The sequence below is a fragment of the Pezoporus wallicus genome, unplaced genomic scaffold (assembly GCF_028554395.1).
Source record: "Pezoporus wallicus isolate ANWC-B61680 ecotype Strahan unplaced genomic scaffold, APGP_CSIRO_Pwel_v1 contig_5552, whole genome shotgun sequence".
Taxonomy (NCBI): domain Eukaryota; kingdom Metazoa; phylum Chordata; class Aves; order Psittaciformes; family Psittacidae; genus Pezoporus; species Pezoporus wallicus.
In genome coordinates, this window is record NW_026640754.1 from 2208511 (window position 1) to 2236500 (window position 27990).

The following is a 27990-nucleotide window of genomic DNA, read 5'->3' on the forward strand; positions in this document are numbered from 1 at the left end:
TTAAATTCTGTAATAAAATTGGATAGGAATGCACATCACATGTTCTGTTATAATGTTGAATGCTGAACATACATATCTGTATGTAAGTACATATGTATACATACACACACACAGGCTGGTATGCCTTCCTGTCAGATACAGAATTTAATTTAGTTTAACTGATCAAACAAGGCTCCAAATAAGCAGTTGTAGAGCTTTCCATTGGTCCTCTCTTGCAGGGGTACAGGGATTTACTAAAGCATGGAAAAGAAGAAGGTAATAGGCCTAGAATCAGAACCACTTTGAAGTGACTGAACAAGACATCTGAATTTGGAGAGTTGTGCAGTTTGACAGATACATAAAGAAAGTAAAAATTTATATAGAGTCAAGTGCTAAGAACCTCTAAAATGCCAGGTTTTAGTTGCACATAAAATACACTTCCCTCTACACATGCATTATGTTCGCAGCATAGGTCACATTAAAATTAGTTGCAGCTTTTGTTATTTAGCCTTTTGGTAAATTCTAAATGTCAATACCTTAAAGATCGGGTTTTGTTATTAAAAAAAAAAAAAAAGTATAATGGTGATTACCAAGAAGAAGAAACACATAATTACTGACCATCTAAAAATGTCAGATTTTAGTGATGTGACCAGCCCTAGAAATGGCTCAGCAATAACAGACAATCCACTTCTGTACACTGGGTTCAATTGATTCTAGCCTGGTAGCATCCCTTCTCTTCCTTCAGCTCCCTGCCTCATTCTTTATACTTACTATGTGTGCTATGTACACAACACATGCAACAAATAAATCAGCGGAATTTACAGGCAACTCACTTCCAAAGCCTTGAGCCATTCTAAAGAAAGTATGTTCCGTCTACTGAGTAAACCAGCCTTACACTTAAATTTAAATAGTTTTTTGTTGTAATAAGTACAATTCATTTTAATTTTTGAGTCAACACTGTGACAATACTGTTTTATTTAAAGGTGAAAGGATTTTTAGTTACTGCAGAAGCTAAAAATTCTCCATGTTGATGAAGATGTCCTTATTCCTAGGTGAATGTCTGCCTTTTTCAAAAAAGCCTGTACACACAGTAGTGTAAGTATTTGTATACAGATTCATAAGCCATATTTTCTTCTCGTTTACATCTCCTAAAACTACTGGTTACAGAGAAATTATTCCAGATTTATATATGCATAGATCAGAAGCAAAAACTTGCCCGTCTGTTTTAATTTGGACTGATTTGCTGAAAAATTAACCAGATAAATCGTTTTAATAAAATACTTAAACAATATTAGGTTCAAAGTCTGCTGGTCTGACCTTCATGACAACAGATTTCAGAGAATACCACCACCCATGCCAAGTGTACCAAACGATCCCGTTGTCTGTCTTTGCAGTATAGGGACCCTTGTAGTACAAACCGTTTAAGTTGGCAGAATGACACCTGGTGGAAAGTAAAGGAAAACAGAGATAAGGCCTTCAAAAAGTTGCATTTTCTGTGCAAGTCAAATATTTTGCTTTGTTGATAACAGCCTCGTTTGGCAGCTGCAAACATTTGCCTTTGGGGACTTCAGTGCAGCTAAACAATAACAGTTCAATTAGGGCATACTGCGAGTGCTCTTATGAGTTCCTTTGAAACAAAGTTCTTTTTGTTCTTTCCACATGTTTCGTGGCATTACTAGCTCTCCGAGTTCTGCCTGCTAATCTGTTTCAGTGGAGAATTAGTCCAGAGTTTTTCAGGTCACGGGTGGCAGCAGGGCATGCACCACACAAAATTCTGGGAAAGAAATGCTGTTCTGCTTTTTGTTGTTCTGTTTTGCAATTACTCCAGAATATTACCATCAATTTGCCTATTCATCTGTGGACTTCTGTATACAAATAGATTAAATCTGTCAGCTAATTAAACATATGTATACCAAATCACTGGCTCATCAGAGCTAGCATTTTATTTGACTATACAAAATACTTGGGGGGAGGGGAAGGGGTTTCTTTAATACACTGAAGAAATGCCATTACAATTTATTAACTGAAGTGGTAAAACAAACAAATGAAACCCCACAAACTCCCTAGCAAAACCCAAAAGGCTTAATTAGGCAACAGCACCATCTTGATACACATTTGGTTTCTACAGGAAAGCTTGGATCCTCATGTGACCATATGGAGAGCAAAATAGCTGTTTCTTCTGCAGCACACTGCAATGAATTGGCTTGGTTTATCTGTCAATTCAGTATTTTGTTGTAAGTGCTGTTAATATCTAGCTGTTGAACACCATGCTGGATTTCAAAAGTATACTTCAGAAAATATGCAAACAGAAACCAGCCCAAATTAAACTTATGGATATTATTACTGGCAAATCTTAGTCTCTTTGCCTTTGCTTACACTTCATTAACAACAGTTTTTGAGAACTGAAATAAAAATGTCATGAAAGCCTCATAGGAAAATTCTCATATATATATGCTTATTTATAGCTCACAGTTTCTAAGCTCAATTTTGATAATGTGTTGGTTGAAAGTGTATAAACCACAGATAGATACCAAAAAATGACTTTGGTTTTAATAATGACAAACTTGTATCAGAGCTGACATAATCTTTGCAGCCATACAAATTCAGCGCTGAGCAGGGACTCTATCAAAATGAATCAAACCACAATTTCATTGGAAGACTTGTAATTGATAAGAGGTATCTAGATCAATTGAACCCCTCCTTTTAGTTCCTTTGATGGAAGCAGGCAAAACAGGATTTTGTCAACAGCAACATGAGCCAGTAACAATTCCTAATTAGTGCTGGGAGGCATGGTATTCTGTAACCAACTGGATGCTGCCTGAAGTAACTGGACATATGAAAGAAACAACTGGCACGTGACTGTATTATGAAGCAACAGTCATTCACACATCAATAAGCTCCTTAAGGTTAACCTGTGGTCCTCCTCTCTTCCTGATCGGCTTATTTTTACACTAAAAAACTTCCCTGCAATACTTTCAGAACTACAGTCAACTCTCAATTATCTGTGAACATTTTATCTGACTTACATATTAACTGTATGACAGATGCAGGGAGATAGAGTTGGTTTTCTGAAGAATTGTTTGAATTCTGCCTGCACTTATTGGCTCCAGTATGGCCCCACACTGATGTAGCTATGCCGGGATGACTGGAGGCAAGAAGCCTGAGTTGGTGAGACCTGTCATCCCAGCGTGATGCCTGGCAAATCCACCATGATCACCCATGCATGACCTAACTAAAACTGGGAATGCTGGGGAGCGAATAAGCTCATGTCCACTAGACTTGTTAGCTCTTTTTTTACTACTTATGAACCTACTGACCTTTGCAATGCCCTGGATGCAAGAAAGCTTATCACCTGAGTGTAGTACCAGAGTGAAACCAGCTCTGTGGATTTGCATCCAAGTTGAAAATCTCTTCTACAGCTTTGCTTACAAAAGAATGCCATTTTTCTGCAGAAGTCCAGGATGACAAGTGCTGAGCTGGAGCAAGACTTAAGCTATCTCCATGTGGCCTCACTTGTGTCACATCCCTTGGTATTCATATTATCTGGGCGTTTCTGTGTTTTGTTAGTCCAGATAGCACAGAGCTGGCTATAAGGAGTTCCTTCATAGCTGGGAGCTCCTATACAAACCAGCCAAGAGCACTAATTCCTTCTAGGTTTGCTAATCTGTGTATGACAAATACATGTTCTGAGTGCTTTCTTTCTCTGCCAATTTGTTCTTTTGGAGAGGATTTAAGGATACTGAAATTTTCTAATATTTTGCAGTATTCAGTCTGATGCTAGGCTTAACATAAAAAAGTCTGTAGCAAGGCAGTGGAATCAATTACTACTAATGATTGATTTTCATTATCCAGATAGACTGTCACTTTAAGAGCATGAGCTACACAACCATAATAGGAACCAGCCTAGTAGGAGCCAGATATCTTTAGCAGTTATGTAACACCAACTACAAGGTATTAATAACTGTCAAGTCTGCCATACAGTTACTTTTGCAAAAGGGTCATTCTTTTGCCCAGACCAATCCAATATTAACAACAATAACAAAAAAGTTTTTGAAATATCAAAAAAGTATGCAGTTGACTAACACTCATTGGTGATTCACTCTTAATGAACTCCATGGCATGGTATCAGAGTTTTATGCTCCTTGAGGTCTACGTATTCCTCTAAATCCACAAAAGTTATGATTTCATGGGAAAAGGACCTCCAACACAGTTGCCTTTCCCTTTTATGTCTTAGCTTTTGTGAGAACTGCAAAAACCTTTGTCTACATGTGATTTTTTCCATATGTCTCAAACATTCTGCTGACCCCTTATCCATGCAAATATATTTAAATGTATTAAAATAAGCAATTAATTATGAAACCTTGAGTTAATGGCTACATCATATCAGCTACAATGGTCACAGAAAACTTACAGAAACAGCATCTGGAAAATGAGGAATTAAAAAACAGAAATAAAGGATGACACAACAGAGAGAAACAATAGAGTTGATCCAGCCTGGCAGCTCTTGCCAAGTGAACTGAGATCACCATGAGAGACTAGTATGCTTTCTTGACTTGTGTTTTAAATCGCTGTATTACACAGCTAGATTGCATAGTTTCTCTTCATTGTTATCTAATGAATTAAGGGAAAGAACATAGCTGTCTATACAGACAGTGCTAAGGCTACCAGGTTTATCCTTTCTTTTTGAGTTGGTATTTTGCATGTAAGTAGGATTTAAAAATTCCTTTACTGAACACTGTTTAAAAAAATCTTCCTTTCAGTTCATCCATGCTCACTGACAGAAACTGAGTGGACACATTCCCATCTTGATACTGAAGGAATAACAAGAGCGAGACGCTGTGAACTGAGGTGAAAAAATGAGGCTTAATAACCCAGAACTAGCTTAACTCATCAGATATTCTGTCACATCTGCTGTAGTGCAATACAGGAGAAATGCAAATGTACAACTGGGATACATCTGCAAACAACAGGGATACATCTGACCTACTTGCATACAAAATGGTTAAAGGGGCAGAATTGTCTTCTCCTTACTCCCTGATAACAAAGATGACCAAAACCTATGCAAATAGTGTTATTGCAGACCAGCTTGAGCTGAATGGTAGGTGCTGTCCTTCTAAGGTGAGCCTCAGTCTCACCAGCACTGAGATTTCTGCTATGGGTCAAAGGCAGATTGCAAATACAATAAACAATGCCAGTCCTGTCTTCTACCATATGTTATTACTGCATGAATACACATGAAGCAGAATAATTGTCAATACTGTATTAATATAAAATCAAAATACCTGTTAAACCACCAGCCAGCATTTTCCTCTTCAGCACAGTTGCCTTCATAGTTGTCATTATCCCTGTCTCTAGTACTGAATTTCATTCCTCGATGATCAGCCCACCATTTTACTTCAGGATGAAATCCACCAGTAAGGGAATCACCAGCTGTACCAGAGTATTCACCACAATTCATCTCATAAGAATACTAATAAAATATGAAAAAGAAAGGAAAAAAAATAATACCAATATGTTTTTAACCTTTAGCATGTCAGAGAGTGAAACCACAAAGAGGAAACTAATCTATTCCATTTGCTACTATTTTTATGCTCAGAAATGTCATGCCACTTGCACACTGTGTACTAGATAATGGAGGGTTGTAAAGATGCTTTCTGGGGTAAGCACATTTATTATGTGCATAAATGACATACTAAAAAACAATATTAGTGTTAATTTGTAGTACATGTTAACAAATCAGAACATGATGTACCATTATTGTTGGTGATACTGACAAAAATAGAAAACCTTGCTTTAATCCATGGCTGCTAAAACGAAATAATTCATACATCTTACAGTAAGTGTGAAACTGATGTATCAAAGTAAATCACTGTTATTATATGTTTGAAAATTCCAAGCACATGCAAGAAGGAAAATATGATAAGGTTCTACACAAACCTTTATGAATATTAGGGAACCTGTATGTCTATTGTCCATCTACAGAATCCACATTTTCATTAAGCCCTCTAGTCACTACTTAGCATTTTATTACCTCTTCACCTGCAACTCTGAATCTTGCATATTGTGCAAACCGCCGTTCTCCTTCAAAATCAGTTAGATCAATTCTTAAAGTATAGTTCCCTTAAGAAATAACAAGAGAAATTATTTTGGTTAAACTATTCCACCTCACTACTTCTTAGAACACAGTATTATAGTAGAAGATTAATATACTAACTAGGCATTTATCATGAATCTTATCACATCACAGTGTATTTTATGGGGGTTTATCTTCTTTCTTCATGCATATTAAAGCATATCTTGCAATTCTTTGTCTTTATTCTCCTGATTCAGCTTAGAACATTTTAGAATTATTCCAATACAGACTTTCAAGTTTAGACAACAAAAAATCCTAAGAAAATTAGATTTTTATGCACTTAAGATAAAAGAGTTAAACTAAGACTGCATCCTGGTGGCACGAATTTCCATATAATTAGCTGGCTACGTTAACATGTAAGTTTTGTATTTGGTGTATCCTACAGCAAAGCAGAAGTTACCTTAGATTGAGTGGCTATTAATAAGATGGAAATAGCTTTCTAAAATTAGCCTCATCAATAGGCCCAGAGTTACCTTCATGTAATAGCCTATGCAGCTGTGTAAAGCTCTGACTAAATGAATTGGTACAGCATACTTACCTGGCTCTGGACTGTTAGTGATGCTGACTGTGAAGTGGGTAAAGGGAATTCTTTTAAAGACATACTCCTGTCTACCACCTCCTGTTTTGCTGGGGCTCCCTGCATGACAGTGGCCCAATGACAGTTTTGATCCTTCCATTATAAGACAAACTTATATTCAAATGTGTTTTGTCTGAAACTTGGGGAAGTCCATGCAGACTAACAACAGAATTCAGGATTTGTGCAAAGAAAACAGGTAACAAAAAATGGCCTGGAAAGAGCAGAGAAACAGAAACAAGAGAAGACTATTGTTACAATACAAATCTTACCTTGATTAGTCAAATAATGAAGATTTTTATTTCCAAGCCAATATTCACCATTTTTTGAAACAAAATTTCCAAATCCTTCTTCGTAGTCAGTCCAGACTCTGAAAAGAATATAAATCACTAATTTACAAAAACCCCAAGTTTGCTTGAATGTTTATTTTATCATACAATCAGAGACCACAGAATAATTCCAATTGGAAGAAACCTCAGGATGTACTCTAGTCCGATTTCCTGCTCAAGGCAGTCAGCCATGAGATCAGACCACGTTGCTCAAGGGCTTGTCAATTCAGGTCTTGAAAACCTCCAAAGATGGGCAACTTGCTGAGTGTTCTCAGGGCAAGAAAGGTTTTCCTTATATCCAGAACTTCTCGTTTCAGCTTATGTACTTTGTCTCTCATCCTCCCACCAGATATCACTCTGAAGAGCCTGTTTACCCAATAAGCTCTCAAACTGCTCTGCTTTCTTAGTGACCTCCTTGTAGGTACAGGCAGGCTACTATTAGGTTCTTTTGAAGGTGCCTCTTTCCCAAGCTGAAGAAGCCTCTGTCTGTCCTCACAGGGCAAGTACTGCAGCCCTTGGTCATCTCTGCTGAACTCTATAGGTTCATTATATATCAGAACATTCATAAATATTTTAGATATTAATATCTTATTTACATTGTTGATCTTCACAGAATTATTTCTGTTTTTCACATGTGAAAAACTGAATCCCAGTCTGAAGATTAACAGATTTTTAAAGCCAGAAGAAAACACATTAGCTCAGTCCAATCTCTGGCACAGCACAATTTCCCTGAAGTGAAAATATTTTTCCTGGTTACATCCAGGGGATTGAAGTGGATGTGTAGGTTTGCCACAAATGCAGTTTCTTTATTTTCCATGATGTCATTAAAATGTGAAACCCCTGTAGCTGGATATATAACTTTTTAAATTGAGGTATTAGCTATTTCCAGCTTGGACTTACTGACAGATTTAACAATTTTTGAACTTTAACACTGGTATATAGTTTCAAGAATCAATGTGTATACTGAAAACACTGAATCTTTTCCCTGTCCACACTGGCTTTGAAACAGTTTCTCAGTGGTTTGCTTTCATGACATGTTCTAAGGGGGACAAAAATATGATCTCTTTCCTTGATGGACAGCAAGTATTCTCCAAGTAGTGGGTGAAAGTATTATGCTGTGCACATGCAGTCATAAGAGAAAGCAGTCTCTGTGACTTAAATAGCTGGCAGTCTCTGGCAAGGGAGAATGGGTGGTGCGTGGCGGTAACAATAGTAAAATGCTACACACTGCTTCTGTAGCTTGTCTGTCTATATTTTATAAGATAAGAATAGCAAAGTTTTCTTGGCCAGATTGAAGTATTTCATCCTCTCTGGGGATTGCTTCTCTATTTCATAAGGGTATTGTAAAGTTAGTTGCAGTAATCATAAACACAGGTAAGACGCAAATCCACAGAAGGATGCAGATACATGAGAAGCGAACTGAGCAAAGCAGAGGTTCTAAAAACATTATTGTTGCTTCCAATATTTGTAAATATTTGTAGAGTTTTATATTCAAGTCTCACAGAACCAAAAATTTCACTTCTGGACATTCTCCGAAATGCTTGAGTTTTGGCAAAGGCAAGGAGAGTAGGTGTCACGCATCATATCTTTCCTGAAGGCTTTTTATCATGAGCTACAAATGACTGTGGTGGGTTTCTCTCAAACTTGCTTGCTGATGGTATTTTGGTTCAAGCAGACTGCTTACATTTTTACTATTTGCAAAAGACAAGGTAGTCTTTCATTTGTCAGAAAGAATTCGTGCTCCAACAATTATTAATGCATTTAACACTGAAATGTCATCATGTAAAATGTTCAAGCTGTCAGAAAAAGACTAGAAGAAATGTCTCACAGAAGAGTGCCAGAGCCAGAAGTGGTACCTCATCTGGAGACTGTCCCACAAAATAACCATTCCTCACTTTTATCTGGGATAACAACAATTATAAAGTTAAGATTTAACTTGGCTCCATCTCACTGAATGTTTGTCCACTTTGTTTCCAATTTTAATGACCAAGTCTGGTACCTACCTATCAAAATTCTGGCTGCCATCAGAACGTCTCTGAAAAACAGTCCAACCACCCCCTTCAGACATGTCACAGAAGGCAAGGAATTCAGTAGGACTCTGGATAGGTTTCATCTTATAAAATCCACTTTGCTTATGGCCATCATTGTAGATTTCTGCACAATCTGCTCACAAAACATTCATTGGACACAGGTTTTTTAGTCCTATGCTTAATGGCAAAATCAGAAATCAAGTCATGTCATGTAAGAGTCACATATAAACCAAGCTATTACAAAGGAAATATTCCTGCAAACATATTTTTATGACTTCTGGGCATTTTCTTGTATTTGTGTTGGTTTAAACCTTTACTGAGCTGTAATTATTATGCATTTCTTTAAAAGAATCTTTTTCTAACATAAAATATCATTCTTATTTGTATCTGACTGGCAAAATCATTCCTCTGGTTTAAGTGGTGTCACTTTTAATTTACAATGGTATCATCCACATTAGAATCCTGTTACAATCATATAATTTACATATAAAACACACAGTAACCTTTAAAAACAAACACATACTTCTATTTCCAGAAAGTCCACAGGAGAACTACCAAAACCAAAAGCATGAAATCACCAGTGTTAGAAAAGGCAAACAATTGCTGGACCTCATACTTTTGTACCAGACAGGTGCAAAAATATGTAGAAGACAACCCCCAACACAAAAAGGACATGGAACTGTTGGAACAAGTCCAGAGGAGGACCACGAGGATGATCAGGGGACTGGAGCACCTCCCATATGAAGATAGGCTGAGAAAGTTGAGACTGTTCAGCCTGGAGAAGAGAAAGCTGCGTGGAGACCTCATAGCAGCCCTCCAGTATCTGAAGGGGGCCTATAGGGATGCTGGAGAGGGACTCTCCATTAGGAACTGTAGTGATAGGACAAGGGGTAATGGGTTAAAACTTAAACAGGGGAAGTTTAGATTGGATATAAGGAAGAAATTCTTTACTGTGAGCGTGGTGAGGCACTGGAATGGGTTGCCCAGGGAAGCTGTAAATGCTCCATCCCTGGTGGTGTTCAAGGTCAAGTTGGACAGAGCCTTGGGTGACATGGGTTAGTGTGAGGTGTCCCTGCCCATGGCAGGGGGGTTGGAACTAGATGATCTTAAGGTCCTTTCCAAACCTAACTATTCTATGATTCTAAAAAATGCTATATATGTGTAAAACGATACCACTTTGGCTTGGTACCATTGACAGTATGGTCTGCATTGGTGTTAGTGGCTAACCAGCATTTACAGCAATGACAAAATTCAGAGCTCATGAAAATATAACAGCAATGTAATTTTATAATCTTATATTTTTTTCCTCTAGGAGTTAAGAAATGAAAGGAGTTCTTTGTTTATATGTAATCTACCGTCAAGCAGTCATACAGGAAAGATGTATCATTTTCAATATTTCTGTTTTTCCTGGCAAAGGTAGGGCTGAATAACTGTAAGATTTTCCCTGAAACATTTATGAGCATGTTGGCTGAACTTCCAGGCCAGTTTGGAACTTTCTGAACTATTATATTTCTTCTCAGTGAAAATGTCAGTGAAGATTAGACATAGAAAATAAACACTTCATATTGAAAACAAACAGCTGTGCTAGGATTTGAATAAATTTTAATGGAAAACAGAATTTAAATGATAGCTAAGTTGTCTTTCTAGATAATGTTTGATTGGTTTATAAAAAACAGCTTTTCCTGTCCATTATTTTCTTGTAGATTAGAAAAACACTTGAGAGTATTTTATTCTTTAGCAGGTGTATATAGTGTGGAATTTCTCCCTTATTATCTAACTTCAAATTACCCAGCTCTGTCGACATTAAAATGCTACAGCAGTTCCAATTAAATACTACAGTACCAACAGGGAAAGTGAAAAAATTGAGAAAAAAACAACCCCACAACAGAAACTGGAACAAATTAGATCTGTTATTTAGAATCACATCTTAAGAAAATAAACTGAAGCAAATGCTAAGAAAGGACAAATACCTTTCACCTAAATGTGGTTTTAATAATCTTTTCCACTAGCAAATGAATCAGCCATAATAACAAAAGAAAGAATTCCAGGGTGCTGAATATAAATAAATATACAGCTAAAATTTAAAGTCAGACTTATAACTGCTTTCAATTTCATTTTAATGCTGCTTTCTTAAATTTGATGCCTTTTTATATCTTGTGATTTCTTCCACCAGCATAAACACTTACAAGTATGTTCAAACAAGGCTATTAAATTAATCATGGAAGTTTAGGCTTTCTAGCACTGGACAACTAGAAACATACCATCCAAGAATCCACCCCCCAAATTGTATTTTCAATCCAACCATTGGTTTGTATGGTATTTTATTATTTTAAGAGATTGGGCCTCACTCCAGCTCCTAGGAGCTAACACACTTAGCCTGCTTCCACTGTAGAGGGACCGGATCACCACAAGAATGCTGGTGAGATTACAAAAACAACTTAAAACCTGTGATGTCCTGACCTGAACTTAACTCAGTCAAAATGGTGCAACATACAGAATATTAAAGCAAGATGGAGATGTCATTATGACAGGCTTGCGTGTGTTAGGATGTCACAGGGACTTTAGAGGTTGGAACAGAGTCAGGGTGTACTTTTAACCCATGTCATGCTGTGAATGTGTGAATATGAACTGACCCTGTGGGTTAGAAGTTCTGGAGATTAGTCAAGGGGTGTTTAGAAATCTGTAACTGTATGTTAACATTTCGTATATATCTGTTATTGGCTTTTATCTGTTGAATTGCCGATATTTGTTCTGAACTTATTATTTACTGGTTGTTTTTGAATTATATGTTATTAGCAAATGGATAAACCACTTAAATCCTGATTTAATTTATACCATGTGACATTAACAATTTTTCCCTGTGGCAGCAGGCCTAAGTAAAAGCTGAACACTGTTTTAAACAAACAATTTTCTATGAGCTTTTGAAACAGTAAGTCAATGGGCCCAATTGTGCTAAAGCTTCTGAGTATCATTACAATGAATGGAAATGAAAAGAATAGCTTCATTTCTAACCTGAATACTGTCTTTTTCCTCCCAAGTCAATGACACTCTTTTCATCCTCTCTGTCACTGTACTGAATCTCTTTCTTCTCTAAAAGCCGTATAATTTTTAACTCCTGCTGTTTCACACGATGTTCCAGAAGCCTAACCTGGCCCTGAAGTCGTATCTGCTCTTGAAAACAGTTCTGTAGATCCTAGAGAGGAAAACATATCTTCTTGTAAAATCAAGAATTTTAGTTACATTTAACATGTGACACAAAAACAAACAAAAAAACAACCCATAAATAAAATTTAACTTGAATAAAACATTTGCTCGCAATTTCCTACAGACACTGTTGTCTTCTGCCTCAATTGCTACCTCTATTTAATATTATTTTGTGTATTACAGTGCCCAAACATATACCTGCTTTAATAGCTATAATTACCAGCTCTCACTGCAAACATGAAGAGGGGACTTTAGGGAAAAGCACTATAGTATAGACCCCACCATAAAGATTGCTTATTTTCTATTGCCTGCCATATACAGAGATTTACTATTCAGTGAGGCCTTGCTACTAACATTGAAGGTTCTAAAATTCCAGAGTTTTAAAGAAATATAGTCCACACACATTTCCAACTTCATTGTGCATTTTTCAAATGCTTTTAGATTACACACTTCTTATGATAAAAATCTTAACATTGCCAACATAAACACTGTACAGTTTCAAGCTCATTTTTTGGCATGATAAAAGAAATAGTCCCTAAGAAGCTACAAATACATATGAAATGTAAAAAATAAAATCCCTATTGTCTGTGACTTGTACACTTAATTTTTCCATGCAGAGTGGAAGAGAAATGTGGTGATTCTTATATGGTGACACCTAGCACTCATTTTACCCTAGTGCAAATACAGATACATGACAAGAGAGGTGGAATAACTCTTTCAAATGCTGACATGCTGATTGTACACAGAGCAATAATTTGGTTTAGATTAATGACTATGGTAAAACAGCCAAAGTGAACAGAAACCGATCTAGGGAGCTTTAATTAAAATAGCCTGCACAGCTTCAAATAGATGCTACACAAATTTGATTTCAACATAGAGCAAAAAGCCTTTGGAGTTTTATGACACATTGTACAAATGTGCCATGAGGTTTTGTATCGGTGGCATTGTGTCTGCAATTTTATATGAGCAAACTGAGTTTAGTAGCTACAGCGCTTGCACAAGAGCACAACTAGCACTTTAAAAGCAAAATCAGAGATCAACCTTTTGGAAATCTGATATGCAAGATCAAGTATGCAGTAGGTCTAAATTGGTACAACCTTATTCATAGGGCAACATTATTTACATAAGCTAAGGATGTAGACCTGTAACATTTTCCATTCATACAGAAAAGCTGATATCTTAGACCATTGCCCTATGACATTGAACTAGCAAGACCTGAAGTAGCATACTGACATGCACCTCCAGTGGTATCTGCATACTTCCATTTGCATCAAGCTCAGGCTTCACCTATTTTCCATGAACACTCCCACCAAAATGTTTTGTGTCACTTTCTTGCTGCAGTGATTGTTTTTTCTTCTATCTGAAAAACAGATACCATTCTGTAAGTTTCTGTGCAGCACAAACACGGTTCTGGTTAGGTTGACTTCCTTGTGGTACCATTCACCACAACTCCAAGGGAAAACTTTCTGAATTAAACTAACATCTAACAGAATCTGGATTTTATAACTCTAACACATGCAGATTTTTTTCATAATTCATTTATGGTACTAGTGAAGAAGCAGAGGAACTTCTGCTACTGTCAAGAAACATCCATATAAACTCTGTCATGACTGTGGTTATTTCTGTTAGAAGTAATTATTGCAGACCCCTTTGCTTTTTCACTAGAGAGGATGCAATTCACTTCCATCAAATAGACAAAGGAACTAGAAAAAAATTTAAGATTAAATAATCTATGTCCATGAGTAAAATGGTTCCTAACCATCACGTTCCATTTGCTTATAATATATAATCACACTGAAAATTTTGATGATTGGGCTTTGCATAACAATCCTGAATACAGGCCTCTGCTATAAGTATTTCTGAAGTCTATCAGATGCTTGCTTTAATTCATACTTAGCTGCAAGCTAAGACATGGTGGAATAAAAGAATGGGGAATATACGTGGAAGAACTAAGCAGTTTGTCAGTGGCCTGTTTGAGAAGAAAAGCTCAACTGCCTCCCTGGGTTTGTGCTGCCCATGTTAGGCTGCTTTGACAAGAGGTTTGCGTGCAGACTCCAACTGCTTGCTACTAGTTCCTGAGAAGCCACAAGGAGGCGCTGTGAAATAAGAGGCACGTTTACCAAACACTAGCATCTTTACAAGAATAAACAATGCAGGCAATGACCTAATATCCCTCGAGTCCTATCTTATTTAAGAATACTCCCTTGAAAATCTTTTCCAGTTGTTGATAGATATACTAGATCCCTAACATACCCTCCTTTTCTTCTGGCAGGAAGCGAGAGAAGAAAGTACTTATATATGCACACACAGAGACAAACCTGCTATAGTGGCTTAGAGGAATACCATTTGACCATCGGCACTGGTTAATGTGTGACATGTTGCATATTACAAAGAAAGATGCAGTATTATATAGTCTTTCCAGAGTGTTTGTCTCAACTTGTACCTGCAACTTCACATAAACCCTTCACAAAAGCTGAGTTGAACTGGGAAATTAGAAGAGGCTTCATTGACAGGTCTCTGCAAATTCTCTGACTAGTCCCAAGTGCATGCATAAAACTATGGAGAACTGGAGAGCTGCACAGGTAGGTTGAGAAAAAGTGAGTAAATACTAGTAAAAAAAATAAATCCAGGATCACACTGATGAGCTAATGCTAACTATAGAAGTAAAGCTGTCAAAAATCCCATGTTAACAGTCAGATCAAATAGTAATTCTAATAATATAAAATTAAGATTGCTAAAGAAGCCATCATGCAACACTTACTAGTCTTACTGCACTGTTTATGGAGAAGGTTAGCCTGTATCAGTCTTAACTCAGGACTTGCAACTTTGGAGAACATGGTAAAATACAATAGGAAAGAATTGTGTGATCCTGGAAATGGTGGCCCATGTCACCAAGCCCTTGAAATTTCATAGGCAAAACTTCAGGTGAGTAATCTCTTTAACACATGGCAAGGTCTGGGCCACAAAGAGCTCAGTTTGGAGAGAGCACGAGCCTGAGTGTTTCAGGGGCAGCTACATGCAGGTGAGTGTGTTTCTTTCAGGTGTAAGTGAAAAGCATCTATCAATTCACCCTTTCATACTGCTAAAAGTCATTTTTCCTGCTGTGATTAAATTATATAGCAGAAGCACAGAACCTCTCAAAAGCTACTATTGTACCTTAGGAAAACTTGCTCTCTAAACTCAGTATGACACTACTTTGTATACCACTATAAAAGGTCCTTTCCTCTGAGCCACATAAAAAACAAGTCTGCAATAGGCTATGTCTCTAAATATTATTCTTAACTTTGATCTCTTTTTTTTTCTTTTTTCTTTACTTACTGTGAATTGTGAATTAATTCATGAAAATGAAAAAGTGTCACTGAGCTGATTCTCATCTACTTCACAGACAAGACACATGGTGAACAGTAATATAGCTACATTACACAGAACAATTTCCTGATGGAAAGAATTTAAGCTTACAGTGCTGGTAAACAGTAAGTGACAATCAAAAAATCACCAACCATACTGAATAGCTATGCTATAAGAAAGGAATGACTGAACAGAAAAAGCATTTTGAAACTAACCTACATATGAAATGCACTGCCATCTAGTACTTTGCTTTCTCTCCCTGACTTCAACCTCCCCATTTATCTCTCTGTCAGCTCCAGAAAAATCCCATTATACTTTGTGGCACAGCAAAACCACAATTCTTGTATTTTTTCCCATGGGACAATCACAAGTTAGCTGTGTACCTTCAGGGTGGAACAATGCGGCTTGATCTGCAGTCTGCAGGCTACCAGACTGTTCTTTTAATGTACTAATACACTTTTTCTCAGGATAACTCTTTTAAAGTCATTGGAGCTAAACCAGTGCACAGCTAGAGTAATATTAAAGCAAAACATATCTTAGGGTTATGAGAGTCAGCACCTGTAACATACTGCTCTTCCTTTTGTTAGATATGAACCAAAGTTAAACCAGTACAATATTGAAATACTCAGTAAAATGGGAATTTCATTGTTGCTGTCTCCAGTGGACAGTAGTGCCCACTGACTGAAACCAGACTGAACATAACCTGTTCTGTTTCAGTGAAGCAACTGATTGTACTACACATTGAGAAGCAATTATCCAACAACTGCTGACAGCTCTATTCTTGGACATATTTAACCAGCTGCTGTAATTAATGTGGATTCACAATTTTATTTCATTATTGTGTGAATTATTTAGCAGCTAGTGACCTTGCATTAAAATTGATGCTATAAATTACACTCAGAATATTTTATGAAAACTATACATTTTTTTTTTACTTGAAGATTTATTTCTTATATTTTTAGAATTTAAATGAGGTCCAAAAAATCTCTATTGAGATTAGTGTTTCAGTGATATTACAATGTGAAAACTTAAGAGGTAAACTTCAGATTATTCCCAGTTTTTAGTCATAGGGCCAGCAAAAGCTCAGAACATTTCAAATGAAAAATTGAAAGCAAGCAAATGCATTTCATTGCAATGCCTTTTTCATAATAGGCTTCTATAAAATTTAGTAATGTTTTTCTCCACTGAGCAGGAGTGATTAGAGGCAGGTGTTTCCTATTCTGCCCCTATAGAGATACTTACCTGAACAAAGTGCTTCCATAAGATAATGTAAGACACAATGATGCTCACCTAGTTGTAAATTCAGCCACTACTTCCACCTAGGCAATTATGAATCAACAATTCAATCTCCCAGGTCCCTACTAGCTAGGAACAGAATACCAAACTAGGAAAGACAGCCAAGACAGGCAGTACAGGACTGGTGAGGTTAGAAGTATTTTAAGCAGTGGAGTAAGTGGGATTGTGTTAGGGTTTTTGTTGGAGATCAGAATTCATAGCAGAAGGTTTTGAGAGCTAGATGTGAAGGTGTTTTGATTGTTGTTTCTCAGTGTGAATTATAACATATTAACATGGGAACAAGTAAGAATATGAAGCTGTGGATCTTGAGAAAAAGTTGTATGGCAAGTGGAAAAGATAGAAACATTCTTCATCCTGAGCGTCAATGACCAGAAATACTACTGCTGCAGCCACCGCTTTAGGAGTTCCTGGGTTCTGCCTTCCTGTAAGTATACTGCTCAAAACTAAAGGTGTTATTTTGAATTAGCATTACCCATGAGTGGTAGTATAACTCTCTTGTGTGCCTTATATGATACACCTGTTAATGCATCATATGATACCTTTTTTAGCAAAGATATTCCATTGCCTTCTAATTCATGCTGGATCCCATAACAAACTGACTAGCTTATTTTCTTCAGTGCTACTACCCAGTCATTTATCTTCCACTGTATATTTGTGCATTTGTTTCCTCTTTCCTTACTAGAAACTTGTCTCCACTGAACACCATCTGAGGTTATTTCTCCAGTCTTTCTGTTTTGGTCTGATTTCTAATCTTTTTCACCAAAGGTTCTACCATCTCATGTAGCTGAGATACATTGTAAGCACTATGGAGGACAAGGTATGAAAGATTTAGAAGAAACTCTATAGGCAAATTTAATTACTGGAACTTACAGAACTGCCAGTGGCATCCATGAAGTTAGCTGCAAGGACAAAATCAATCATTATCAATATCTTCATTCTTCGGAAGCTGTGAAGTAGAGGAACAAAGGAAATACTAGTTAACTTACACATTAAAATTGAATATTTACACTGGAAATCTATATTTTATTTGAAATAATTATTTTCTTACATGTTGTAAATATGTTTACTTTGGCTTCATTATAAATGTTGAAAATAGCCTCATTAAGTAGAACTCCAAAATTTTCAGTAAAAAACGATTTATCTTTTTAGGCTACTTTGTAGCAGAGCTCCCCATATATTTTAGGGCATCTATTCAAGATTCAAACCCATGCATTTTATTATTAAATGAGATTAAAAAAAATAGCATTTTAAAATGCTCTGAAAAGCAGGGCAATATTCCTTGTTGGTCCTTTGAAATTGTGAGAAAGTTCTCTGTTATATTCAAGTAATTAAAAGTTGAATTGGGCTAACTGTACTTGAACTAAAGTTTTGTGCAACTTTTGTGTGCCAAGAAAGGATGGAAATTTTACTGTTAAAGAGCAGTTTTGGGGAAAATGAGTAATAGTTACTAGCTTTAATTCTAACATCTTTCAACTGACAGCTATGCATATTTTGTACTGTATAACCCACAGCATTTTAAATCCCATTATTTCATATAAAAATTATTTTATGTGACCAAAAAAATCACCATTGTAACTTACTGCCTTGCAAACATTAACTGATATAATATCACAATTTTCTGTAAGGTAGATGAGTGCTTTTCATCTCACAGATGAGAAACCAAGGCCTCCAATCACTAAAATATTTACATATACTATACATGAACCAATTCTAAATTGATTAGGTAAACTGCTGCAAGCTATCAACTGAGGAATGTTTGGGGTTTTCTTTTTAACTTACAGTATTTTCATTTAGTATATGCCAACACCATTTTAAACCAAAAATATGTGTCCACTCTGCTTTTTCTACTTACTAAACTGAATCCACTAACTACATGTTAAAACATTTGTGGTTAGACAAAGCATAAGACCTTTAATAGAGATTAATGATTCAATGCCAGTATGTGCATATTGAAACATAAACTTTATGGAAATTACCATTCATGTTTCTACAGGAATTAATATAAAACACCAGTGGAACTTCAGCAGACTCTGCTTTTTACTGTACAAAGACAAGCAAGGTGCTTATGTGAAGTATATTTTTAAGTTCCTATAGAATTGGTCTAGTGTGAGGTGTCCCTGCTCACAGCAGGGGGGTTGGAAGTAGATGATTCTAAGGTCCTTTCCAACCCAAACCATTCTATGATTCTGCAATAAGTCCAGTTTTATTTTCACCAACCTCTGAAAAACTCCTGCAAGTGTACAAATTACAGAGCAGCCTAATTTCAGGTTTTCAACACCTACTAATAAAATACTAGGAATGTTTTTTTTAAATTGCACTTATATAAGTAGAGCAACATGTGTTTTATTTTTACTTTTGAGTTTTGCTGGTTTGAAAACATCATATATGAAAGCATAGAGTTGTGAGGCCCAAGTATACCTGTATAAAGCTTGTTATACCACCTCTTGCACTGGACTGATGCAGACACAAGGTATTTTGTTGCATACTCTGTATGCACTGACTCATGTTACAGACAGCTTCAGAAGGGTTTTCTAAGCATTTTGGACATACGCAACATCTACCATTAAGCTGCAAAGCACTGTACTAAGCAGATGTCTATTACTAAGGATTCTGAAGGAAGCCATTAAAAATTACCTATAAAATGTTTCTTGTTTATAAAGTGTGAACTGAAAACCTTAGACTAAGTTATTCCTGTGACATAAAATTTATGGATTTTGGGTTGTAAGTTGTTATTTATGCTAACCAGATAAATGTTTTATCATTTGAATTAGAAGCTTTACCATAATTGAATGCAACAAATTCTGCTACTGTTTGAAGTGGTGAATCCTATGAATTTCTAGCTTAAAAAATGATGTGGGTCAGGATCTGCAAGAATTGTCGGGCATTGTATTCTGTTATTAATTTAGGTTTTGGAGGTTTCTGTCATGATAAAATATGTGCTTTCACCTTACAACAGTATTGCAACAGTACTGCAACAGCACTAATTACGGGTAATGCAGCCACCACAGTTTTGAAAGCGGCTGTTGCCATCTGTTGTAATGACACTGTCAGTGAGAGGAGTGACTGAAGAGTACATCAGCTACCCGGACAACCTGGAAATGGTCTATATCTGATAATCACTGTCCCAACTCCATGCATATCTAAATATGTTTTCTAGGAGAGAGGGGACAATATTTTTTTTTCACTGGAGGAGTAATATTTAACTGTTCTGCTTCATTCTCTGTTATTTTCATTACAAAAGCCCCCTGTCTCCCTCACATTAGTCTTAATATTCAAACTGTTTTATCATGATTTCACTGACCGAGTGTCTGAATACCACAATTAGTCATAAAAGGTTTGCACAGCTTTACAACTAGAGTATACTTTTTTTTAAATAGACTAGCAAGTGAATCTTGCATACTGTTCAGTGAAATTTATCTGAGTAAAAAAATAATATAAATAGAAGACTATCTGTCACAATCAAGGCAGATCACATCCCTTGCAGCATCTGTGAACTACTATGAGCAAGCTGCACAAAAGGAACGCAGGGTAGAGTGAGAAGTGTAGAGTGTGTACAGTTGGTTTGGTTTGTCATCTTCAGATGAAGTCACTTTTCTATTTAAAGGCTGCCTCTTTCTAAAGCATGATCCTTTTGTGGTGAACTTCAGGAGGGCTAGACTTGGGAGACAACTTCACATGTATCAGCTCTAGCCCTGAACTAAGATATGCTCATAAGTCTCACAAATAAAATTCTAAATGTGATTATTTAAATACGTTGCTCCATATATTTTAATCCTGGAGTTTAATTTCTAAGAAAATAAGTCGAACAGTAAACTCAAGATAAATTACTGATCCTGTAGTCCCTCAAAATATGAGTTCACTATGATCATAAGAGAATTAAGAGGCATAGAAAGAAGGAGTAACCAAGAGTTCAATTTGGCAAACCTCTATGTCAAAAACACGGATGACACTGAAACAGAAAGAACACTGAAAACTCCAGAGTGGACCTGTGTCCTGGGTTCAGTAGAAACAAGGATTGGGGGGACCAAAATATTTGTGCCATTGTCCCCCCAAAAGAGAAGAAAGGTCAAGAAGAGTTGGAGGAGACATGAAAATTCAAGCTCTGAAAGGAAGTGGCTGACCTAACAATGTTTCTCTGCTTCTGTGACTGCCCAGCAGAGAGACCCGGTAAGGTAGAGGACAGTACCTTTGAGCCAGTTTCTCAGGAGGTATAAACTCCCAGAGTTAATCTGATCCCACAGTTGCAGTGACATGAGATTCACTGAGTGGTCAACTCTACAGTGATAATAAAAGTGATAAATAGGGTCAAGCCCTATATATGTTCAAAACGCTTTGCATATACTAACTGAATCAACAGGTTCAGTCTTGAATCAACATGGGTAACTGTTTACTTAGTTTTCCACATTTCTACTAAAAGTTTCTGGAAAGACAGTTCTCTGAGAGTGTACATCCATGCTCTTTGGTAATATATAAATCTGAAGTTCTGTTCAAAGAAAGATTAAAGTAGGGAGAGAATGCAGCCGCTGATATTCACACACAAAGCAATAAAAGCATTCACCCCCAAAACTGCAAAAGAATTATATATCTTAATCCATGTCACAGGTGAATACAATTGTTTAATTTAGCAAATATTTGTGTGTTGTTGATGCTAGGAACCCAAAGAGTTAATAAGTCCTGAGAGACTTCCAAGACTTTTGTAATAACACCTGTGTTGGTTTAACAAAACAAAACCTGCGCAGAATAGAACCCTTTCCAGGAAAATCTTCCTCTCAGACAGTAGACATCTGGATTAATTATCACACATCATCGTAGAGTGAGATAAACTTATTGTAATATTTTCAGGCTGAAAACACAAGCCCTTTGCAGTTAGGAATCCCTTTCTGTTTTAATAGTATTGAAGTTTAAGGACAACTCTTGTGAAACCTTGAAATTCTATCCATTTACTATCATTTACTATTCAAAGATTACACCTGGAATGTGCACTTGCACAGCTGTGCAGAACGATTTCTCAAAGCTATGGAATAAAAATTCTAGAAAGGTACCTTTTTCTTTCTCTATGCCAGGGCTTTCTTTACAGGCTACTCGGATAATCCTATCTTCATATCCCCCCTAAATTCAAATCATGATTTGATCTACTTTTAGGCTTAAACAGCAGCCTTGTTCATACACGCAAACATTACTATAAATTTTAAAACTACAGACTTTAGTATGAGGTTTACTAACTAGATATCGTAGCAAAATAGCTAGAACCTGCTAAAACATTCATATGTCGTTAGCAACATTGCAAAAGTTATATGGTCTTCAAAAACACACTACTTTTAAACTGTAACTACAGCAATTTCCCCAGATTTTATTCTACCTTCCTCCTACCTGCCCCTAGGTACCTAAAATGTTTACCTTTTCCCTCTGGACAGAACTCAAAGTTGATAAATCTTCTCAAGCTGATGCAAATAATTCTACAGCCCTTCCCAGGCTGTGGTTGTTTTTGCTATTAAATTCTGTAGAGTTGAGGCTTACATCTGCTATGAGTCACTGTGTAGGAATGTTTCTGAGAAGTTGCAGTTATCAAGACTAAATTGCAACATAAGAAGACGACAATAATTCTGTGCCTAACACAACAGTTCTGAAATAAAAACAGACCAAAAATAACAAAGGAACAACCATTCCCTTTTACTGTTCTGATCCAGGAAATTGCTCTCAGCATCATATTCAGCTATATACTCTAGCACTTCCCTGAATCACAGTCTAAATCTCTCAGGTTCCAGAGGTATACAGAAAGCGTAACTGACCCAGCAAAACACAATCACTCAGACTAGAAGTCACATGTTAAAGGTAATAAAATAACAAGAAATCTGCTAAAAAATACCCAACAAAGTAACATAGTAGAGAGAAAGCCAAAGCGAACAAGAAAAAAAGGACAAAAATCTTGTTTGATGTAAGTTAGTATTTTTTAGCTGAACAGGAAAGCACTAAGAAGCACATGATCTCAGTGACTTGGCTAGACTTTCTTTTTAAGCTTTTTACAGCTAGATGAATACATCGAAGAATGGAATTTGTTTTGAGTGTTTGCCCTCCTTCTCTGTTGGCTCTTCCCCAAAAGTTCAATAAATGAGTATACTTAAAGGAATGCTTCTGGAAGAAATGAACTGTTATGGAAATACTGAACAAAAGCAATAAAAGAAGTTTTACATTCCACAATATAATAATAATAATCAAATTATTCACACCATCAATTTCTTTTGAAAACTAATACTTGTTGCACACTTCCTATGAATAATTTCTGGTGTAATATTTGAAATCTGTTTACCTGGCAGTATTTCTCTTTACTAATTACATCAACTAATTAACTTCATATTCTACATTTCAAATATTTAATAGTGTCAGTAAGTTTCTTAGAAGTAGCATACACTAAGAATCATTGAAAATTTGAAATCATCCATCAAGAAATTTTTACTGCAAATCTTGCTATGGTGAATGCCTTTTGCATGGAGGGGTATGGGTGTTCATAGCATGACTCTTAACCAATTGTTACTCAATACGTAGGCTCTGAATCTAGAAAGTTGAAAAAAGGCATGGCATTTTAAACTCAGATTTATTAACCATTTAAACAACTTATTAAGGATTATAAGTAGAGTCTCCATGACTTGAAGTCTTTAAACAAAGACTAGATGGCTAAAACCTATGGCTGTGATTCAAGAATTATATACAGTGTCAAGTCACAGGTTTGCGTTATTCAAGAAGCCCATCTATAAACTTACGAAGATTTCACCTACTATATAAATATATTGGTATATGGATGTAATATGTAACAATCATCATCATCATCATGGCTTGGCTTCGCAAACGAAGATTTGGGAAGGGCTTTACCCACGCTTACTACAAGTGCACTGATGGCTAAAAAGGCCAATGTGGGATAGGCAAATCTGGTTGCAAAAAGCACAACAAAAGGTCTCCTTGGGTGGTATAGGTGGGTATCGCTATGCTTTGCAAGTGTGGGTAAACCCTTCAGGCCTGCGCAGTGTATTTTTTAGGTGAGGCACAGCATGCGCAGAGCTGGCCCCACCCTTTACACCTGAGGTTTACCTGCCAGGGCCTAGCTAGCCTGGAGGGTGACAGCAAAGTCCTCAGGTTGTAGGTTTGATTAGAGTATCCTTCTCTTAGATGGATGGCCTTACAGGGCTAAACGAGCTCCATCTGCCCTGGTTTGAAGTTAGAGTTGTCCTTCTCCTAGGATGGTTGCCTGAAGGCTAGTGAGCCCATCCTGCCCATAGACACATTTTGTCTGACCCTTCAGTTGAGACCTGTCTGGCATGGGAGAACCTACCAGAGACATATGCCACCACCAGCATAGCTCCCAACCTCACAAGGGCACACAAGCTCTTTCCCCTGGACAAGGGGGTGTAATATCCAGGTTTTAAGTGATTCACCTAATTTTTGAGTATTAATCTAAGAAACAGGTGCATAATTTAGTTATTTCAGTTATTTCGCAGTCTGTCATTTCAGATACATGATACCAAAATCAGGAACACACCGTCATTATCATGGATGATATGATCAGCATATTCAACATATTTGGACTTTATTTTATCACCTCCCCAGTTCCTATTAGAAATACAAACCAAGCAGTCCTTCCCATCTTTTTCAGTAGACGCTTGCAAAGATAGTATTACTAGCATAGATGGAACACATTACAGAAGTTAAAGATCTAAAAAAATATCCACATCTGTACAAATCTCCTATTGCAGAATATAGAGAAATGGTGCATTTGGTGAAGGCCCAGAGTAATTTTTTTTTTAGAAAATCATCACAAGAAATTCCATTGCTGACATTTGTCTTCTATTCATTAACCCCAAGATCATAAAAAACATTAGTTAAGGTATGTTGTAAGGAAAGGTATATGGCAAGCGACTTGCTCAAAATCTTAGTGCAAGTGCCAAGAGAACACGAACCTGCCCATTATTCAGCTGAGGTTCATGTACTTTTCTGGGGTCTGACAAGGTTAGCTAATACCTGTCTCTCAATTGGTCTTGTTTCCTTTATTGCTCTGATGGCTATTACGCTTGAGTGGATCATCAAAAAATGCTTTCTTCTTCACAATTGGCTAATCCTTGACCAGCCTAATGCTTCACTTTTGGCTCTTAAATGCCTATACCTGTGTCCTACACCTGTTTAATTTATTATCAGGTCCCATGGGGATAAGTGGATACTTTATATTTCTGTATAAATCAACTCAAGACTCTTTGTTAATGACTTAAAAGATCTTTCGAATCCAATATAACACAAAGAAAGAAAAACTACCCTTATTATAGTAGCCTTATAGCCACTGTGTAGCCACATTATGGTAATCATATTTGACCAGTTTCATTTTTGTAGCAAAAAGCTCTTTGTCACAAAATCAGCAAAAAAGAGTACAATTGCTATTTGAACCAAATGCCCTATTAATTAGTGCCTTTGTTCCAGTGCCTTAAAAAATTCTCTTCCCACCTATTCATCATATCCCTTCTCTCTCAGTAAAACTTTAATTCTTCACTTCTTGTTTCTAGTCCTTACTTGCATGTATTTTATTTGCTTTCTTTCCTTTCACTCTGGAATAATAAAATTAACAAGATACAGACAGCAGATGCACAAGGAAAAATTCATCATGTCTGTGACATAGCTTTCAATCCTAATTGAATTGGGCTATCTCAAAGATAATCCATTCAGTTCCTATGAGGGTGCATTCATTATTATGTCTGCTGATGGAAGCACTTACAACAGAGATCTTTGTAGGAGGAATTAGCTACTGTCAATCTAGAGGCTCATTAACGCTGATATAGGAATTCCCCCCAAAAAAGTTTTTTTTTTTTATTTAAACAAGACATTCTTTAAGCCCAATTAGTTTTGGCTCACAGTCATTTGCCGCAGAAAATATATGGACTCAGTCAGAGATCAGTATGATCAGACAAAAGCTGTTTATTACAAAGCCTTAACCCCTTAAATACTGTTTCTTACATGCACTTACAGTGATTTGGCATATTATGATTGGATACATGTCTTGAAGACCCTTTGTGACTAACATATAATTGGTTAAGCACAGGTGTGAGAACTTGACCTCGAAAGCTTGCCAACAGTCTGTAGTTCTCATTAACTCGGTGAAATCCAGCTTCTTCTTATCTTGCTTGTTTAGGCTTCCTTGGGCCTCTCATGGCCTTGTTGTATCTTTCAGGATTATTCAGAATTTATGTACCAATTATCCATTCTCCTGTGAGAACACTGTCTCCACAGTCATTACCAAATCCTGAGATGTTCTCTTATAATAGTAGTGGAGAATCACCTACTGAAAATAATGCTTCTTGAAGTGCAATCCATGATTTCTAAATACTCGTATCTTTTTTCAGTCCCTATCCCCAGTGAAAAATGGCTTTGAGGAGCTTTATTTCTTTAGATTTTTTTTTTTTTCCCCAAAGAACAAGTTCACAAATTCCAGAAGAGGGACGGAAATTAAGAAGACAAAAATCAACCTGCAAATGTCAAGCAGGAATCAGAGTAACAGAGCTGTAAGCTTCTGTGGGAGACATGCTACCAATATATGACAACCTGTGGTCAGGAAAATATGCTGTTATGACATATTGGGGACCATGGTAAAAACATTGTTACTAAAATACACTGAAACCTATTTAACTTACTGGTTTTCCTTAACAACTCATTATATTTTTATGTAAGTTTTTTTGGTTTGTTGTTGTTTTTTCTTTTTGCCCTAGAGGAAATGATAGGAATGAGGGAGCTCTACTTTAAGAATAAACCACCACAACAAAAATAATGATAATCATTGCATTAAGGCTCTATTTTCTCTTAAATTCTGCCTCCATCTGCCGGGCAGTGGGAGGTATGCCACTGTGAGAATATAAAGCATCCTACCAACAGCAACATTGCCAGTATGGTGCTGAATAACGAGACATACTACTGGAGGCCAGGATAAAAACACATTATTTAGAAGTATGATTTTAAAAGCTGATAAATTAACTTCTTTACTAACTGCAGAATTTCAGGAGAAATTAATAATATATATTCATTTCATAAAGATCTTCCATCAAGCTGTTGCAGATTGCTTTCGAAGAAATTTCAATTGTGGATATAAAGTCATGTAGCTCATAGTAGAAATGGGATAAAAAGTCTGCTGTAACAGGCAGTCTTATGCTCAACTCTTTCACACACTACAGATTGTCCAGAACAATTCCTTTGATACAGGGGCATCTGCTAGTGAAAACAATAATATTTTTATTTAAATATTTTTTATTTCACAGGTTTTCCAATCATTTAGTTCCTTTCTAAATTTCAGACAATGTCTCATTGAAAAAGATCAATGGGTCATTTATTTTTTGGTGGAGCAAAATACATTGGTATAAGTACTAATATGGGGGACATGCGGATTAACTACATTTCCATGTAGTACCAGTAAAATGTTTTTCACCCAGGATGAATTTTGAGGACTATGTGAACATTTAATACTTCTGCTTTAGAAACTCAGTGTAATGGAAATGCTGAAAATGGTAACTTATTTTTCCTATTCTGACAACAAGGGACAATCTCTTCAAATGCAAGAAATATAAATTATTATCAGCCTTATGGAATCAAAACTTGAAAGTCCTGAGTATACTACCCAAGTCCAGCCACTGAAGCCTAACAACAGGAACTTCTGCTGAATACTAAGTTCATCTGCATCGAACAACTGAGTGATCAAAGAATAACAGTAAAGCAGAGCATGACTATTACCGACAACTCTTTCAAAAAATGCTAAATCCTCTAAATTTTCCTAGTATTTTCCCAAATGAAAGCTTAAAGAACCTATAGCCATAAACTCTAAAGCCCTAAAAGAAGTATCAAAACACAAATAATGGCACTGCAGAAAAAGAAGGGAAAAAAAGCTAGATAGGCTTACAATGATTTCCACCTTTTCACCGTTGCATATACACCTGTTACTTCTTACAGGAAACCAAATGCAGAAACAGACTCTGGAAGTTGATGCTGCTCTGAAGGAAAGGGACTTCTTACAAGAGCGTGTAGTGATGGGACAAGGGTTTAAGATGAAACAAGATAGATTCAGGTATTAGGAAGAAA

At 36.5% G+C, this 27990-nt stretch overlaps 1 protein-coding gene across 3 annotated transcripts; it reads right to left on the minus strand.

Moving 5' to 3' along the window:
• Positions 1–856: 856 nt before the first annotated feature.
• On the minus strand, positions 857–27928 carry FGL1 (fibrinogen like 1). Of its 3 annotated transcripts, none has more exons than XM_057420307.1 (8): positions 27812–27928; positions 17764–17839; positions 12058–12238; positions 9019–9178; positions 6959–7056; positions 6011–6099; positions 5262–5449; positions 857–1420 (listed from the first exon to the last, which is right to left on the minus strand). In XM_057420307.1, exons 2-8 carry the CDS (start codon positions 17827–17829, stop codon positions 1261–1263), a joined length of 942 nt encoding a protein of 313 aa, XP_057276290.1. In that variant the 5' UTR covers positions 17830–17839; positions 27812–27928; the 3' UTR covers positions 857–1260. The 3 variants fall into 3 exon arrangements, with proteins under 3 accessions (XP_057276290.1, XP_057276289.1, XP_057276291.1); XM_057420306.1 differs by lacking the exon at positions 27812–27928 and adding an exon at positions 22291–22422; XM_057420308.1 differs by lacking the exons at positions 17764–17839; positions 27812–27928 and adding an exon at positions 13489–13521.
• Positions 27929–27990: the final 62 nt, after the last annotated feature.